Source organism: Aplysia californica, unplaced genomic scaffold (genome assembly GCF_000002075.1).
Source record: "Aplysia californica isolate F4 #8 unplaced genomic scaffold, AplCal3.0 scaffold00636, whole genome shotgun sequence".
In the NCBI taxonomy this organism is placed as follows: Eukaryota; Metazoa; Mollusca; class Gastropoda; order Aplysiida; family Aplysiidae; genus Aplysia; species Aplysia californica.
In genome coordinates this window covers 200,736-219,075 of record NW_004797906.1, presented here as the reverse complement: position 1 = coordinate 219,075, position 18,340 = coordinate 200,736, and the positions used below count along the sequence as shown (strand labels likewise).

General features: G+C 38.1%; 1 protein-coding gene across 1 annotated transcript; it reads right to left on the bottom strand.

Annotated features, from left to right (window-relative positions):
- Window positions 1–9,883: 9,883 nt before the first annotated feature.
- On the bottom strand, window positions 9,884–11,187 carry LOC106013056. Its single transcript, XM_013087771.1, has one exon. The coding sequence runs from the start codon at window positions 11,185–11,187 to the stop codon at window positions 9,991–9,993; it is 1,197 nt and encodes a 398-aa protein (XP_012943225.1). The 3' UTR covers window positions 9,884–9,990.
- Window positions 11,188–18,340: the final 7,153 nt, after the last annotated feature.

Genomic DNA, 18,340 nt, shown 5'->3' with positions numbered 1-18,340 from the left:
AATTTTGCTCAGTACGATTGACCATAGTATCTGTATCTACCATTCCATGAATTTTCATGCAATTTTGTTAGATGGTAGAAGCCTTCGGTTTTTAAAAATAATTGTTTGTTTTGCATGTTGGTTCTGTTTCCATTCCATGGCAACTTTCATATTTTCGGACTTATTAAAATTTACTTTCTTCATTATTTTTTATGCCCGTATAATTTTTTTCCCTAAATATGAATCGGAAAAAGAATCACCCTTGGGGTGAGCTGTTCCTCGTAAAAATGGACAGTAATAATATGAGCACATCAGAAAACAAAAAAACAAAAACTTAAAAAATGCGATCTATTTTATTATTTGAAAGAATCCCACAACAACAAGGTCCTAGTAAAGAACATAAAAACATTGAATTGTTTAAAAGTCCAGAATAAAGACTATAATTATGAAGCCAAAGACACCCTTTCCCCTCTGAGGTGTAAGTTTATATTTTGAACGGTCCCTACTATAGGCCTAGATCTAATACATTGAGGCATGTCGCGTACATGAGAGGCGGAGTAGGGTCGCTTTTCGAGGATCGCCGTAAAAATAGCCTGGGACTCACTGGGAGGCTATCTTTACGGCACGCCGTAAAAATAGCCTGGGAGGCTATCTTTACGGCTCGCCGTAAAAATAGCCACTGCGTTCTTTTTAAGAGGAGAAAATCTTACATTTACACCGTTATTTCCCAAAGGGTAGTTACTCTGCACTTCTATCATTCACTTGATCTATCCAGGCTAGCCTATGTTTATAAATTTTCACTCCTTGACTTCTTGGGCTGGGAACTGGGAGGGCGTTGGACAGTGCTGTTTGTGTTTTTCTCCGTGCACTGTGCACTCACTGTAGGCTATGGTGCCGGTTTTTTATATGATGGTACTCTTGTATTCTTACAGGGTTTAGCTTGAAACAGTGATTCTCACGAATGACGAAACAAGTTCTGAACGGTGAATGCATCAATTAGAATCTAGCGGGAGGTGTCAGTGTCGGTGTCATCACTCCTCAACAATCAAGCCGCTGGTCTAAGTCCAGGAAGTCCAGTGCAATAAAATTGATTTGCGACAGCCTAATTTGACAAATTCGTGTTATGCTAGTGATAGTTATATATACTTTTGAAACTTATTTTTTCTCACCAAGTCTCAGGTCTTATTCAAGTCCAACTCAGTGCCGTACTCTAAGATTTAGATTTTCCTTGTCAGAGAGAAAATGAGGCTGACAATCTGCAACGCTAATGAAGGCCTGTGCTCACTTCTCATTTGTCTGCAAGTCGTGTACATTTTTGTTTCAATGTTTGTTCTTGGCCATGGGATGTTGGTTCATGGAGAAAAGACCACGGACTTGAAGCTGAAGGATGCTAACAGAGACAGAGTAGGCCTACCAGCAACATCGCCAGCGCCAACATCTACAATTAAACCTTTGCTTGATACATGTAGTTCAAATTCTGGACGAGAGTCAACTCTTGAGCTTTTGCAAATTGTAAGATCCTTTGCTTTTTTTTTTCTTTTGGCCTCCATGTTCTAAAGCACTTTTCTTGTTCATTTTTATCTGCTTTACACTTTGCACAAGTAAGTGTTGACTTAAAATATCCAATGTAGATCTAGAATCTAAATTATTATTATTAGATCTAGATCTAGATCTAGTTTTTGAAATTATAATATTTTTTACGAACTATATTAGTAATATTACCATAGGACCAATGGTGTAGTAAGATTTGACTTGTTTTTAACAGCATACACCCCCCTGACCCAAGTAGAATCAGGGGGGTTTCAGGGGGCATGCCCCCTTGCATTTCACCATGATTTGATGTTTTGGCAATTAAGAAAAAATTGATATTTATCTGAAAACAGTTGATTTGGAAGGATTTCAGTGGCCACATCATGTCGTCTTTTGAAGCAAAAATTATGAGTGTTTAGCCCTCAAAACAGTGCATCTGTGTGCGGATCTAAAAGTAAAAATTTACCGAATGAAGTTTTGACGTTATATATGTTTGGTCTCATTATTCATTATAAGTTAAGTCTATCCAGTATCATCTCATTTTGACTCATCTTGATGTGTACTCTTTGTCTTTGTATGTATACGGAATGCTGGTCAATTTATCAGCAGCCAATTTTGGCGTCCAATTTTTCAGCATCATGAATTTTCTTAAAACTTTACTCATGAAAATAAAACCTACAATTTCAAAATTTGCATATATATATATATAAACATGTGACTGGGTTGAAATGTATGCCATGCTATATATGAACTTGACTTTATACTTCATGGATTGTGGTTAGGGTGTCATGGATTGTAATATTATCTTTACAATTTATTCAACGAGCCCATTGGCATGGTACTACAACAGTTAACAGGCTCACTGTATACAAAGTCATTATAACTTTTTTTTTGATGGATTGTATTTGGAAATAGGTCTTACTTAAAATTAATCAATCTTTATGTAAAAGTGCTTGAAATCTAATTTTAACATTCCAAAACAGTTGTATTGTAACATTCTTAAGTGACTTTTGTTACGCCTCATTTAGTTTATAATGCCTGCAATGTTGGAAGTTGAGGTCATGTGGTTCGTGCCAGTGGAAACGAAACAAGAGCTGATCGATTTATTTTGAAAGGAAAGTGGCTGCATCGTTGGGCCGGCAGCAAATAGCGCCTTTGCCTTTTCTCTAATTCATGAACAAATGCAAAGTGTCTTTCTCTTGTGTGTTCCATGCTAATGGTAAAGCACCTGAGCTAACACTGAGCATTATAATATATATAATATATATATTTATATATATATATATCGTCGGCCTGGTGATAAAACCGTCTAACCCACAAAATATCAAAAAACTTTTTATTGGCCCTATCGATAGTAAATTGTCCATTTCATATGCTCACTCAAAGACAGATCTGAATTTTGTCTAGAAATGTCTTTAAAACATTAGAAACAAAACCGTATAACCCGGCACCCATCGGATTTTAGCCCGATAATTCCGACTATCCCACCTGCGAGGGACGGAATGAGGGTTGGCTGTTTTTATCGCGCTAACAATGAGGGGCCACTTGCTACGTTACAGACTAACCCCGGCTTCGACTCCTCTCTGGACTTAGTTTGACATCAGATTCAGACCTGTAATAGTCCAGAATTTGCTCACATAACCGTGGGAACTCTCCAAAAAGGAATATTTGTGTAATATTTGTGTAATTTCACTGGGGAGTTATATAGATCTGGTTGTTTCCTCTTTTTTCTTCGTTTTAATGCTGCTGATAACGTTATTAATGACTAAAACTCCCCACTGTTCCCATAGAACTGTTTATCTCGTCACAATTCCGGTATTTGAAATGCATCTTTATGGATTTTGTTTTGTATGAAACTATGTTTTCTGTCCGCGTATTTTTCTTTGTCTTTGTACTCGAAATTCACCGATTATGAAGGCATTTTCCCCTATTCGGACTACTGTCTCTTCTCCTAATCACTTTTCCTTCACAATTGAATGGACGAAGTAGATAGCATTTCCTCCCTTACTAACTCACTCCAAAAAAAAATAATTGTGGGACCTGTCCAGCACACCGTCTGCCCCCAACGATCGTTGTTTTTTAAAGTGCTTTTTCTTTTTTTTTTCATTTGCTGTGTTTATTGCAGTCATTACCTTCTGAAACATCGTTCGACTTTCTTTGAAAGTTCATTTCGTTTGTGTTTTGAGTAGATTATTTTCTCAGTGTCATAACCTTTAATGCTTTATCTTTATATCAAACCTTAGCTTACATAACGCTATAACATTCAATAAGATGATGCCACTCTTGCTGCGTCACCTCTTACCCTCAGTGCAGTGGAAAGTGATCAACATGACTAGGCTAATGTCACATCAGTTTATAGTAGGCCTACAATAGTTATGTTAACTTTGATCTCTGCGAAAAGGACATGGCATGAAAAAGTTTGGAAGGGTAACAAAAGGAAGGGGTTGAAAGAACTGGGGATGCCTCTACCCATGTCAAGGCACGAAGGGAGCAGGATGTGAACTTGACGTCCTTGGCAGTTGTAAACTGGTTGGTACAAAATGCAATGATATCACTGGTCACTCTCTTGGAAAGAAAAGAGAGCCTACGTATATGACACGATAAACATGATAGACAAAAAGAGATCTTACACAGCAAGCGAAAACCCAAGGAGAAATTACAGCCACTTACAAGAGTCAATCTTCAAAGAACACCTGTTTGTAAAACAATCTTCAAGAACACCACAGGCCTGACCCACTGGTTTATTTAAAGTGTCTTCTCCGAAAAAACAACAACCAAGAGGTCCACCCACCTAGAACACATCGCGCCCACTATGAGAGAGCCAAGGATGACAAGTTGTTCCATAAAGAGGAATTTTTTTACAAACTTTTGAAGATATCCTCCTGTCTACAGATGACAATCCAGAAAACGTCAGATCTGCATCAAGTATACATGGAAAACTTTGCAGAGAGGGTGAAAGCCACATTGAGCTATCAAGTGTTCTGCCAAAAGTTCAAGAAAAACAATTTGGGTTTACTTTCAACCAAGAAAGACCAGTGCGACATTTGTACAAAGTTCAAATCTGGAAACCTCACAGAAACAGAACACACAGCTCAAATATGAATATGAGGAAAGCTGCCGCTAGACCAGAGAAGGAGAAGGGCAGGGAGGCTGTGTGTGTCCTTTGTATGGAGATCCAGTGCGTCCTTCTGGCCTCATCACTAAAGACTTCCACCTTATATAAAACAAAACTGGCTGTACACAATCTTACGACTTAGGATCTTGCCACCAGAGATGCCAGATGATATATCTGGTATGAAAGTGAAGTTGGTCTGGGCTTCAACAGTTTTCATCATGTCTGACTCACTAACTGATATTGCAAGTGACTGACTTCAACCACTTCATCATCTGCAGTGATTGGCGCAACTACTAAAACAGAAAGCCACCCTGGTGAGTGCAATGGCCTCGCTGGCCAAAGAGCTTGACATCACAGTTGAGCAGAAATTCTTCCCAAGGGCCCTACCCAAATGGAAGTGGATTCAGTCCATGGCACTATTGAGCGATCGCTAAAAAACGCACTGATGTACATCCCAATGGACTACGTGAACATCATGCTCAAAGCCAGACGCATCCCCAGGCCCTATGAAGTTATGTTCCTGGACCACAGCTTTTTCAAAGATTTCGCAAAGGTCGGAGAGCACTAAACAATCCGTCCAGGGAGAAAAGCAGGCGATCCTACTGTCACTGACTTGCAGGCATCAAAGTACACTCCAGTCTTTAAAAGTCAGTACAAGCTGAACTTTGATGATGGATGGCAGGCGCTGCAGGGACCAAGAAAGCTGAACACCATGTGTATACGACGGTTACTGCTGGACCTCTCTGCAAAGACAGATTGAAGATAACTGCCAACCAGTATAAACATCTACTTGAGTTGAAGGCCGTCGTACCACGATGCTACCACAATTACCATGAAACTTTGCCTCAGTAATAAGTTTTGAAAGCGATCAAGCCAAATTCGATTATAGTAGAGTCTTTCAAAACAATGGTAACTTTTGTCGTATTGCCTTGTTGTAGCCATAGGACACAGAGTGAGACAGACATGCTCTTCTGTCGTCGAGAAAACTCTTAAATAAAGTAGTAGTTGTCAAGCCACACACTTGGAGAAAGCTGGCGCATTCTTTGGTACTCACAAAGTCTTTTTGTATAATAATGATATATCATTATGTAACCAACTTCTCCCAAACCATTGCCGAGGTAGCAGAGCTTTTGTGTGGCTTTCTGCTTTCATTTCTTTCTTAGTATTACTTTTTTCCAGGCCTTTGAATGGCCACCCATTGCCAATAGTACCGTGTCGGACACGGTTATAAATTCTAAAGGCCTACTGCTGCTGCTGCTACTACTGTTGTTTTTGTTGTTGTAGTTGTTGTTTTTGTAGTTGTTGCTGTAGCTGTTCTCCCTTACCCTTCCAACCTCCTGTTCTTCTACTTTAAATGTAATTAATATACCCATTGCTGTGTTCTGCTTCTTCTACTTCTATTAAAGGTTAAACTTTGTGACTGCTGTTTTTGCCCGAATTGACTCCGTAGCACTGAAATGGCAGCAGCTGATAGTATGTTGGTAGCAATAATATAGTCCTCCTCCTCTTCCTTCTTCTTCTTCTTACTCCTCCTCCTCCTTCTTTTTTCCCCCCCTCCTCCTCCTCCTCCTCCTCCTCCTCCTCCTCCTCCTCCTCCTCCTCCTCCTCCTCCTCCTCCTCCTCCTCCTCCTCCTTCTTCTTCTTCTTCTTCTTCTTCTTCTACAAAAGATCTTGACGATTGAAGCAAGTGATCAAATACGTTACCGTCAAGTGTGGCTTGGCTGCACTCAACCAAACTCACGGCCAGCAGTGGCTTCCTGATAAAACCGGTCAACCCACAAAATTGAGGGTTGGTCGGTTTTATCCAGGAAAATTTGAGCGACAAAACCGTCTAACCCACACAGTTTCATTAAAAGCAATTTTTAAAGGAAAAAAAGTTCTACAGATTTTCGGTAAAGTGTTTTTATAGGTGTTTAAAGCATTGATTTATCGTTAGACGCCTTTGTTTTGAAATAAAACAGTTTTTTCCTTCTCCTGTAAAATTTACCTCGCTGGGGTTAGCCGGTTTTATCACAAGGCCAACGATATATATATATATATATATATATATATATATATATATACATTATATTGTCATAAAATGCAGGTGTGCATCTTTCTTCTCATTACTTGACTATTGCTTTCTGTGCAGATTCAATGTTTATCACGTTAAACAACATGAAAATAGTTAAAGACAAATTTTTGAGAGATTTGTATTGAGTTGGTGTTAAATAAACTTTCATAATTCTTTCAAAAGTATCAAGTAACTAAAACTAGGACAAACTGGGTACTCTACAAACACTGGTCTAGAACAAAAACTAGACACAGAAAAAACCCATTCCAACAAAGAATAAGTCTCGAAATATTTAGTTTTCAGTACATATACATCGTTTCGAAAGTTGCCAAAAGTACAAACTTCTTAACCCACACCGGCAAAGTTGCTTCAGTGCTCATTAACTCTGAAGACCCCAAGTCGGGGACCTCCATTGTGCTGGGGTCATGTCAACTTAAAGGCACAGAATAGGGCAAAAAATGATGCTATGTATAAAAAAAGGCAAGGGGAAATATGAAAAGTTGTTATTTAAACAGATGATTGTCTCGGACAAGTGGCTGTTTGAACAGGTTTGAGTATATTTTGTTTTGAGAAACAAAATGTCTTGGGATTGATTCCACCTGAGACACTTCTTATTTTCACAAATGTGACCCTGTTTTATTTTAATGAGGTGATTAATTCTGTTCTTTGAAATATAATTTCTTGACGCAGGTTTTCCGTCATGGAGATCGCAGCCCAATTCATTCATATCCTAATGATCCAAACAAGAATGCATGGCCTCAGGGTCTGGGACAGTTGACTACGGTAGGTACCCGCATTTTGTTCTAATTAAGAAAATAATTAAATGAGGGGGGAACTTGTAACAAATGCTCTACGATCAACAAATGGACACAATTCACATGATGGGATCAGATTGGATCGATTAATGGCAGCTTAAATATTAAATGGGTCTTACATCGTCAAATTTGACTTTTCCGCATGCATGGAAAAGATTTTGAAGGATTGTATCAAATTGTGCCAAAATTGTAGCTTTTGTCGCTTCTTGAAGGAAAACATGGCCACCCTCAAATATGGCATCGGTAGTCTAGTGGTAAGGCTACCGGACCCCTAATCAGCAGATTGCGATTTCAGGGGTTCAAGCGTCAGGCCTGTTGTTGTGTCCTTGGGAAAGGCACTTATTTACACAAATTTCCCTTTTCACCCAGGTAGGAATGGGTAACTGACCAGAGACAGCAAAAGATCTCATCAGTATACACTGTTAGAGTTTTAGCGCCTATGAAATGGCAGCTTACGCTGTATGCTTCTCAGGGAGTTGAGATTGTTTCGGAATGCTATCAGGTCTGCTGGGGTAGTAATATTATAGATTGTAAAGCATATAGAGCTTGCTGTAGAATGAAAAGTTCTGCTATACAAATGCTATCTATTTCTATTTCTATCCATCTATCTATCTTCATTATTATTATTATTATTATTATTTGAATCAAATAGATGTTTAATTAAACTGATCTGGTCTGATCCGCACTGTGCGCTGGGTATTGTTTTTTAAACTTTTGTTCTAAACTGTTCCTAAAAATGACTCTCTTTGGAAAATTGTTTGTCCGAGATATGCTTTTTTATTTTGTAAGAAATATTACTCAATGATTCCTGCATGCTGGTAACTTCACTGCTGATTTTTGCTTATGTTGACCAGCAGATTGTTCTATTAAATAGATTTCTGTGTCAGAATATATATATATATATATATATATATATATATATATATATAGGGAGTGCTTATTTAGGCCACATATGGCCTAAATAAGGTAAGGGAGGGGGGTTTAGCTTATTTAGGCCACAGTGGACTGTGGCCTAAATAAGGTAAGGGAGGGGGGTTTAGCTTATTTAGGCCACACATGCTCAAACTACCCTTTTCAGGCAACTGAGTTCGTTCCACTTTCATAATGGTGCACCTTTCTCTTTTAGTACGGTTTTGTCTCAGTGTATAACTTATAAATCATAATCATAGTGAATATTGTAAAGAACAAAGCACAATACGCAAAATTTTGCTCAATCCCAATGGTTTGAATGAGGGCCAGACTTTTCCTTCATGGAGGGGCAAAAGCTAGGCTACCATTTTGGCACACTTTGGTCAAGTGAAAAGGTCAAATCCTCCGAATGGACTTCCAGGTTAAGGCATGATGCGGGGGAAATTTTGAAATTCATTAATAAGAAGAAACTAAGCTTACAAATATGGTAGCATCAACATAAATAGAGTGGAGAATTGGGCCAGAAGTAAAATTTTAAAAAAAATTTTGTGTTGCTATGGTAACGGCTGCCATATTGGAATGTCATATACAGAAAATGTATACATTTCTAAAAAATCTATCATAAGGTTATAAATGGCACCAAATGGGTATTTTATGCGATTTTGTAGCATACTGTGGCTGTTTTAGTGGATAAAACTGGCATTTTTGATGTAGGAAAAGAAAGTTTTTCAGAATCAAGGTTCAAATTAGGGAAACATTTCAACCACAAAAAAGATGGAGAGTGGCAGCTGATAAAATCTGTAATAAAAATATTTAATTTTTTTTTTCTTTTTAAAAACTCAGAGCTTTATTCACTAGAATAATGTTTCAGCTATCAATGTACCAAAAATTAGGTAGATACCTTAAATACTTTTCGAATGATAGATTTTTTCCGATTGCGACCCCCTCAAAAAATTTAATTTGAGAAAATGGACGTCAAAATTTTGGCTTGCAAAACGTATTGAAATAAAATAGTCATACGCTCACATTTATTACTCTCAATGGCTTAGATATAATAATAATTATAATGAAGATCATTTCTACAGCGCCCACTCCCGTGTAAACACATCTCTAGGCGCTTTACGTTAATGCATGTACGAACAATATTCACGCACGCGACACACACACGCACACACACACACACACACACACACACACACACACTCATACACACACACTAACACACGCACATACAAACACAAACAACCCACACACTCACGCACACATTACACGCACACATATACCCACACATGCACAACACCCCCCCCCCCCCCACTCACACACACACACGCACACGCACACACACACACACACACACACACACACACACACACACACACACACGCACAAACACACACCTACTTGCTTATCACACGCGCACGTTTACTCATCGCTACTAAATGAGCACATACACATACATAATAAAATAATATACACAATGCAATTTGAAAAATACATAAATGGATACACGGTCCTTTACATAAAATTGTACTGAACATGAATCTACTGACATCAAAATGATGCTAAGATGTCTCGTCCACTATGACGGTTCACAGATTGAAGGCCCCTGCTTCATACAGATCACCCTCTTCTTGCTGTCTCTTCTTCTCAAGCTGGAGTCGCTGTCCCTTTTGGTCTTTGCGACCCCATTTTGATGCACGTTTCCTGCACTTCATGGCACTCTTTAGCTTGTTACCGGTTTTCCTGGCTTGGTGCTTGTGGTGGCTTCCTCCTACTGGAATGTTCAAGGCTTCCAAAACGGCGAAGAGCCCAGAAGGACCACAGTTAAACGCCAAGACTGAGAGAGCTGTTGCCGTTTCGACAGACCGCAACGACGCGAATCGAGTTTTGGTGCAGCGTGACCAAATCAAAGAGTTAAAGCACTCGTTGGCATTTTGCGTTTGCATGGACACACATCGTTTTAAAACATCTGGTCGAGTCAGTCTCTCCACAACTGGCCACACAAATTTTGCAACATCCTCTGTTATGGTTGGTGTGTGCTTGCGCGGCTCTTCTTTCGTTGCCAAGGCTCGTTGGAAGTGGCACCATGAACTGATGCCAGTGGGGCAGAGATGGTGTTGTGGGTTGTCGTCGGTGCTGAGCATGTGGTAAATTCCACCATAGACATCACTCTGCACTTGCTCTGTGTCGGGTGCATTCTGCTTTAAGTTTGTTGCATATGTGTTGGTGATTTTTTCTATCTTTGTTTTCGTGAGTTTTCTGTTCAGTTCTTTCTTGTTGCTGTTTTTGGTATTCTCTAGGGCGTTGAACCTACGTTTGCTGATGTGATTAATACAGTCTTCTTTTATGACTTCAAAGTCGTATATTCCTTTTGTGTTGATCAACTGGTGAGATCTGGCATCTCCGTCACACAGCATCCTGCTGTACACAAGACCACGGTGCTGGACTGATCTTCTGAATATTGTTACTGCTGCTTCAGCCTCCATTGCTTTTGCGCTTCCTTGAAAATTTTGCTGGCATTTTAATTGATGCTTGTTTTTCCAAAGCAAATACTGTTCATCTCCAGATTTTAACCCTACCTCGCATCCATGGCAATAGTTACTGAGGACTTGGTAATCTAAGACGAAACCTGTCTTACAGTCAATAACCACACCAACACCAAAATGGGAAGAATGACCCCTTTTATGCCAGGTCCCATCAAATGAAATCGTAGTTGCTGGCACTCTTGTTTGACCAGGATTTATAACTGTAGACGTTTCTGAAACACTCTTCGCAGCCGTTTTCATGCATTTTTCGGCTTCCTGGGTTGCAGCTGCGTGTATCTTTTGGGATGTTTCCTGGTAGGTTTTATGATGCAACGGCTTGTTTATGTTTAAAATTGAAAAAAAATTGCAAAGTCCTTCATATCCAAGCCCACACTCTTTACTAGCTAAAACAAGTCGCTTGGTTATATCTTTTTGCTTTCCTCCCGGGGAAGAGCCTCCTACAAAAATGTCCTCCTCACACACAGAGCACGAAACTATAATCCTCCACATAAGTCCACCTTTGTAATCAGAACAAACTGACAAACTGCAGCTCTTACATCGTGGGCATGCAAGCAGTGCAATAATTTCAGTTAGAAATGACCAATGAAAAAGTGCATATCCCTCATTGTCGCCTACTTTTGTAACTTTCCTCATTAGTGAATTTTTTTTTCTGGCAATGGGATCAGGAGCACGTCCATCCTCATCCAAAATTTCCTCTTCACTACTGTCGTTATCACTTTCACTTGATGTTCCATCACTATACCTGAAGATCCCACTACCTAAACTACTAGGCCCAGCTATATTCGAATCGTACTGTGCTGTGTCCGAGAAAGTCAATGTCGTGGCAGAAGGCTGTGGTGATTGTTGAGACATTGAGGTTAGGGCATCAACACATACAGGAAGAATGTCCAACGAACCATTTTTCGAGCAGGATGATTGTTGAAAAAGGGGCAGTGTTGAAACAGTACTTTCACCTCGTTGGTGAGACACGCTTGCATCAGCATCCGCGAAGGCTGCTGGGGGAAGAAGGCTGCTGGGGGAGGAAGTATGAGGCTGGAACAAAACAATGTAAGACATTATAACTTGTTCACTTTCGTCTGACCGCCGTTGAAACAAAACAAAATGAAAACGCTCAGTTTAATCTTCTCAGATCATTGCATACGAGTCTAAAAGTTGGATGACCAACAGAATCTAAAAGCCCATTTCTAAAGGTCACTGCAAACTAAGGTTCCGACACGTTTTATTTGATGTAAGCCTAAAGCGGGTCAAAAATATAATAAGGGATATACAGCATACTCCTTAAGCATAAAAATTGTCATAATATTTTCTCGAACACCACAGTTCAACGTTCGCCTAAGAAACGCGATTCAAGAGACGGCGAGAGTAATTTTCGAGACTCACTTGAAGCACGTGGAGACGTCCAGACAGTTGGGGGATAAAATCTACAAGCTTGCACTGAAATGTGGGGACAGGGCGATGTCGCTGTCTCAAAATGAGCAATGTGTATGTTAGGTTGCTGTAACTGTAAGTCATTTATTTTAGTGATCCTGTCTATGCATCAATAAGAGTGGTTTTTAATATAGGGCCCAAAGTGAAAAACTTTTTTTATTACTGGCTCAAGATTTTTTGAACAAAAAAATTGTTCTGTACAAAATCTGTATTATACGGAAACAGGCAAAATTGTGTTGGAACAGAAGAAAATAAGGCAGACAGGAGAAAATAAAACAATAAGGAGTCACTCAGATATTGAGACCAAGCGATAGTATTGAAAGCTCTAGTTCACAGCTGTCGTTTGCACTTTCAATTGCAAGGAAGGAAAAAGATAATTGCAGTATCAACCCTGTTTCTACGTGTATACATTATCAACTGGGAAATAGCAAGGATGAAAGAACGAATGACTGACCCTCGGAAAACACATCACAAACACACATAGACAGACACACAGACACGCACACACAGATAGACAAACACACACACACACACACACACACAAACGCACACACTCACAAATATACTCACACACACAAACACACATAGAAAATCTAGAGAGAGAGATAGATCGATAGAGAGAGAGGTAGATAGATAGAGATAGGTAGATAGAGAGTGTGAGAGAGAGAGAGAAAGAGAGAGGAGAGAGTGAGAGAGAGAGAGAGACAGAGCTTTGGATGTGATACATCGTTCCACTTACTTTTCATCTACATTGGTATTGTCACACTCAGCATGCCGTCGCACATCATTGTCGACACTGCTGTTTCTCTGGTTCACTCAAAGTAGATTAAAATTCTCAGCCTGTTGACCTTCTAGTCGCTTTCTTCCACCTTTGTGCCCTCTTGGTGTATGACGGCGACTCTGATACTTCTCTCATCGTTTTCGTGCCATGTTTATCAACGCGCAACTCAAAATTTTCCGTAGATTTTCAACAACAAAAATCAAACTGCGGGATGCTTTTTGCAATTATTAACGTATTCTTTAGAGCGGAAGTTTTCGCAACTTTTTTGCATTCTCTATTAGTGCTATTGGGTGCAACGTCAGCTTTTTCCATCTACAACCTCAAATATATTATTTATTATTCCGCCAGCTTGGTGTTTTAGGGTAAAACGTCATTTTTTTGCGTGCAGGAAAGGGGGGTGGGGGGTGTCATGTTTGTGAGCGTTTTTGAACATGTTCTGATGCTGACAGGGACATAAGACCTTCATTTTGTGAAAGTAGACATTTCAAAGTACTCGAATCCGTTAAAAGCCCAATTTCGATCTAAGACTAAAAAATGATGTCATTTGATCATGGCCTTCCCCCGCATCATGCCTTAAATTTGGGGTATAAAAAGTGTGTACACTACGTGGCTGAGTCAAAGTTACACTATCTTTGCCTGAGTGACACTCTCTCGTACAGTCTCGTAGTAGTACATGTAGGCTAGTAGGCCTAGTTTATGTACTATCATTGGTAGTAGCAAAGATCGTGTAGGGAATATATTTGGTAGTAGATTCTATCTAGTAGGCAGTTTAGTGAACGTGCTTGCGGCAGGGCGAATCGGCCTCGATAAGCCCCGTAGACTTTTTTGATCGGCCACGAAGCCTCGTGTTTTGATGGGTCTAGATCTAGATCTAAACAACTCAGTGTTATTCGCACTGCCACATCCGACAGGCCTAGATCTACATCTTTTTAAAAGGAAAAGAAAGATCATCAAAATGGTTGAATTCGCGTGAAAATCGATTCGGTAGAACTAGAACTATTAAAATTTGCTTCTGAGAACAAGGCAATTTTTATACGAAGGCTATTTTTATAACTCGATGAAATAAAAACTACTGGCTGTGTACTGTGTTGTTCTGTATAAAAATAAATTATGAAACTTCAGGACGTATTATTATTTTTCAGCATCTTTTGACGCCTGAGCTGTAGAGGTTGAAGTTTTCACAACACTAATAGATCTCATAATAGGGCTTTCCGTAAAAAATGCATAGATCTACAAAAGCCGAACCACCGAATCGACCGGGCACCTCGCTCTCTCCCCTGCACACTGTGATGACGTGTTGCTTCGGTATCGCATTATTCAACTATTAATACGTGCGGCTATGGCAATTGGGATGTACTGACTGACAAAAAATCCAGTTTTGTTTTTATTTTACCATATATTTGACTTTAATAGTGCAGGCGATAGCAAGATCTAGATTCCCTGTCTAGAATCAGTAGTAGCAGGCCTATGCTAGAAGCAGCCAGAGAGTCTACAACTGCTAGATCTAGATCTAACTTATTATTGCTATGCCTTTGGGCTTTGGAATTGAAATAAAACGAATTGCACAGTTCTAGTTACTTTTAGATTCAGCAAGTAACTGTATTTCCAGTTCCAGAGTCAATAATAACAAATCTCAGCATAACAATTACTTTTATTAGAATAATTAGATCCAACTTTTTTTCTAAAATCTGTTTTGCGCAAACTTAAGATTTTCTCTACATGTAGAGCACAGAATTTACATTGTAAGCCTCTGCTCAGTCTTTTAGTATACATAATAAAATATACACACATATATGTATATATATATATATATATATGATATATATATATATATATATATATATATATATATATATATATATATATATATATATATAGAGAGAGAGAGAGAGACAGAGAGAGACAGAGAGAGACAGAGAGAGAGAGAGATCTATATAATCATTTTATGTTATTTTCGGGATATTTTTAAAACTCTTTTTTTAAACATGTCATAAAATCAAATTGTGCCATTTTCTTTGAAAAGAATAGCATTAGCAGTGGACTTTTTAGACAGCGGGTCTCTGATTCAATATTTTAAAAAAATATGCTAATCAATGAAAATTGAAAATTGATAATAATTTAGTCCTGTAGAGGATAGGTGGACTCCGGGGTTTGCAGAGCGAAATACATGGTTTTAGGATGTGAACCCCGGAGTCACCGTAGTGAAATAAGGTTTGGTTTAAGTAAGGATTGGTGGACCCCGGGGTCAACATAGTGATAAATAAGCAGGTTTAAGGAGGACCCCGGGCCCCGGGGTCTACCTAGCGAAATACTAGGTTTTAGGACAGGTGGACCCTGGGGTCACCGTAGTGAAATAAGTAGGGTTAATTTTAAAAGGATTGGTGGACCCCGGAGTCACCATAGCCGTAGAGGAATAAGAGGGTTTAATTAAGGATTGGTGGACCCCCGGGACACCTTGATTAAACCTACTTATTTTACTACGGTGACCGCAGGTTCCACCTATTCTAAAAACCTAACTAGTATTTCGTTAGGTAGACCCTGGGGTCCACCTTAAACCTACCTATTTCATTATGTTGACTCCAGGGTCCACCAATCCTTAAAATTAAACCTTGATCTACATGTACTTATTTCACTACATTGACCCCAGGGTCCACCAATCCTTAATTAAACCTAGATCTACTGATTTCACTATGTTGACCCCGGGGTCCACCAATTAAACCTATATCTACTTATAATTTCACTACGTTGACCACGCGCTCCGCCAGTCCTACTATAAAAAAAACTGAGATCTACTTATTTCACTATGTTGACCCCTGGGTCCACCGATCCTTAGTTAAACTTAGATCTACTACTTATTTCACTACGCTGACTCCGGGGTTCACATCCTAAAACCTAGCATTTTGTTAGGCAGACCCCGGGGTCCACCTATCCTTTTGGCTAAATAGGCACCGTAGTCCGCCAATCCACTTTCTTGATAATAACTGAAAACAATACATGCCAGTTGTCATGAATAGTGAAGTAAAATGCGGGGGAAAAAAAGACAATAATTTATCAAAAAAATTGCAAGTGCAAGTGAAGATCATAAAATAATTTTGTTATTTTTGGGTCATCTTTCCTGGTTTATAAAAAATTCCAGTGGGCCTACTACTAGATCTATGTCTCTGAAGAACATTTTGATTGCCTTTATTAGCTTTTTTCATGTACATGAAAGCATAGAATATATATAGTTTCACACAAACATATGCACAATACTTTGAAAAAGAAAGATAAGGTCATTGTTGTTGTTTTTTTTTTTTTACAGAATCCGTTTTACGTTGAGAAAAGCGCCAAAAACAAGTTAAAAAATTTTAAGAATGCCCATAATATTAGTATTAGGAATCCAAAATTACTACCTAGTTGGCTTACTCTTTTAATAACCATGAGCAGTTAAGAAAAAAAAAAAGAGAATGATATAGGATTTGTCTAAATATGACCATGAGCAATAAAGATATTGCCCATTTTGTCCAATTATCCTTGCAGGTAAAATCACCCTGCACTGTACCTCAATAAGCACAAAAGGAATATTTCTGTGACTTTGTATAAAGGTGTGGCCTAAATAAGGTAAGGGAGGGGGGTTTAGTTTATTTAGGCCACAGGTGTGGCCTAAATATAAGGTAAGGGAGGGGGGTTTAGCTTATTTAGGCCACAGGTGTGGCCTAAATAAGGTAAGGGAGGGGGGTTTAGCTTATTTAGGCCATATGTGGCCTAAATAAGGTCACCCATATATATATATATATATATATATATATATATATATATATATATATATATATATATATATATATATATATATGTATATGAGCATTTGCCAAACGATGGGATACCTGGGTGTGACAAATGAGGTCCAAAATCAACTTTATGTAATAATTCTTTAATCACCCATATTATATAGCCTAATGATTGCTCTTTCAGGCTCAGTAACTGCCAAAGCTGTATATGCAATGGTCTTGGTGTAATTCTGACTTGAATGACGGAAATAGCAAAAAGTTCGTTCATAACAATGATGACACAAATTTATGAATACTCAAAGTTCCTTTCTTCAGCTTGGCTGATGTTATATTTTGAGACATAGCAAATAACTTTCAAAAATACATAGAATTGACAGTTTATAAAAATCTTTATTAATTTTTGATAAAATTACTTTTTGTGTCATAATAGTTATGAACGAACAATGAGTGACCAAAATGCTATCAATTATGTCAAGTTTCATTGACTAGAATTGTCTAAGATAACACTCTGGTCTAATTATAGTCAAGTGATAAATGAAAGACCATTGAACAGCTATTTTTAAACACAAACTGGTCATAGGGCATGTTATGCATAAATTTAAAGTTCGTTCATAACCATTATGACACACTGTTTCTTTCATAACTATTATGAAAAATTTTACTTTTGGTCCCTAAAATTTACTTATATTGTTGTCTTTCACAGAAAAAACGGTTTTCATTTATGAGACTTTCCTTAAAATATGATAGATTCCTCTATGTAGGTAGAATTCAAAGTTTATTTACTGAAAAACCCTTAGAATACCTTTAAAACGGTTCGTTCATAAAAATTATGACAAACTTCAATTTTGACCTAAACATTTATACATTTTGATCTGTCATTCATTTTTTAAAACTTTTATTAATTAAATGAAACTCTCCTCATAATATGTATCTCTGTACATGTTTTTAAAGTTGATTAACACTGAAAAGCCCTCAAAATATATAAAATGGACTATAAATAGTTCGTTCATAACCATTACTACAAAAGTATAATACTAATTAAAATCCACACCCATACACTTATGATAAAAATGAAAATATCAGAATGTATGCAAGGTCTATTTGTCCTTTAGTTGGGTTAAAATTAAAAATACATCCCAAAACAACTGTAAATTACATGGAATAAGTATAAGGTTTCGTTCATAACAGTTATGACACACTGTTTCGTTCATAACTATTATGACAAATTTTACTTTGGGCCCCAAAAATTAACTTATTGTTCTGTCATCCACATAAAATTGTTTTAATTTATGAGACTCTCCTCAAAATAAGGTTATATGTTGGAAGAATTCAAAGTTTAGTCACTGAAAAACCCTTAGAATACCTTTAATGGTTCGTTCATAACTATTATGACAAACTTCAGTTTTGACCTAAAAAT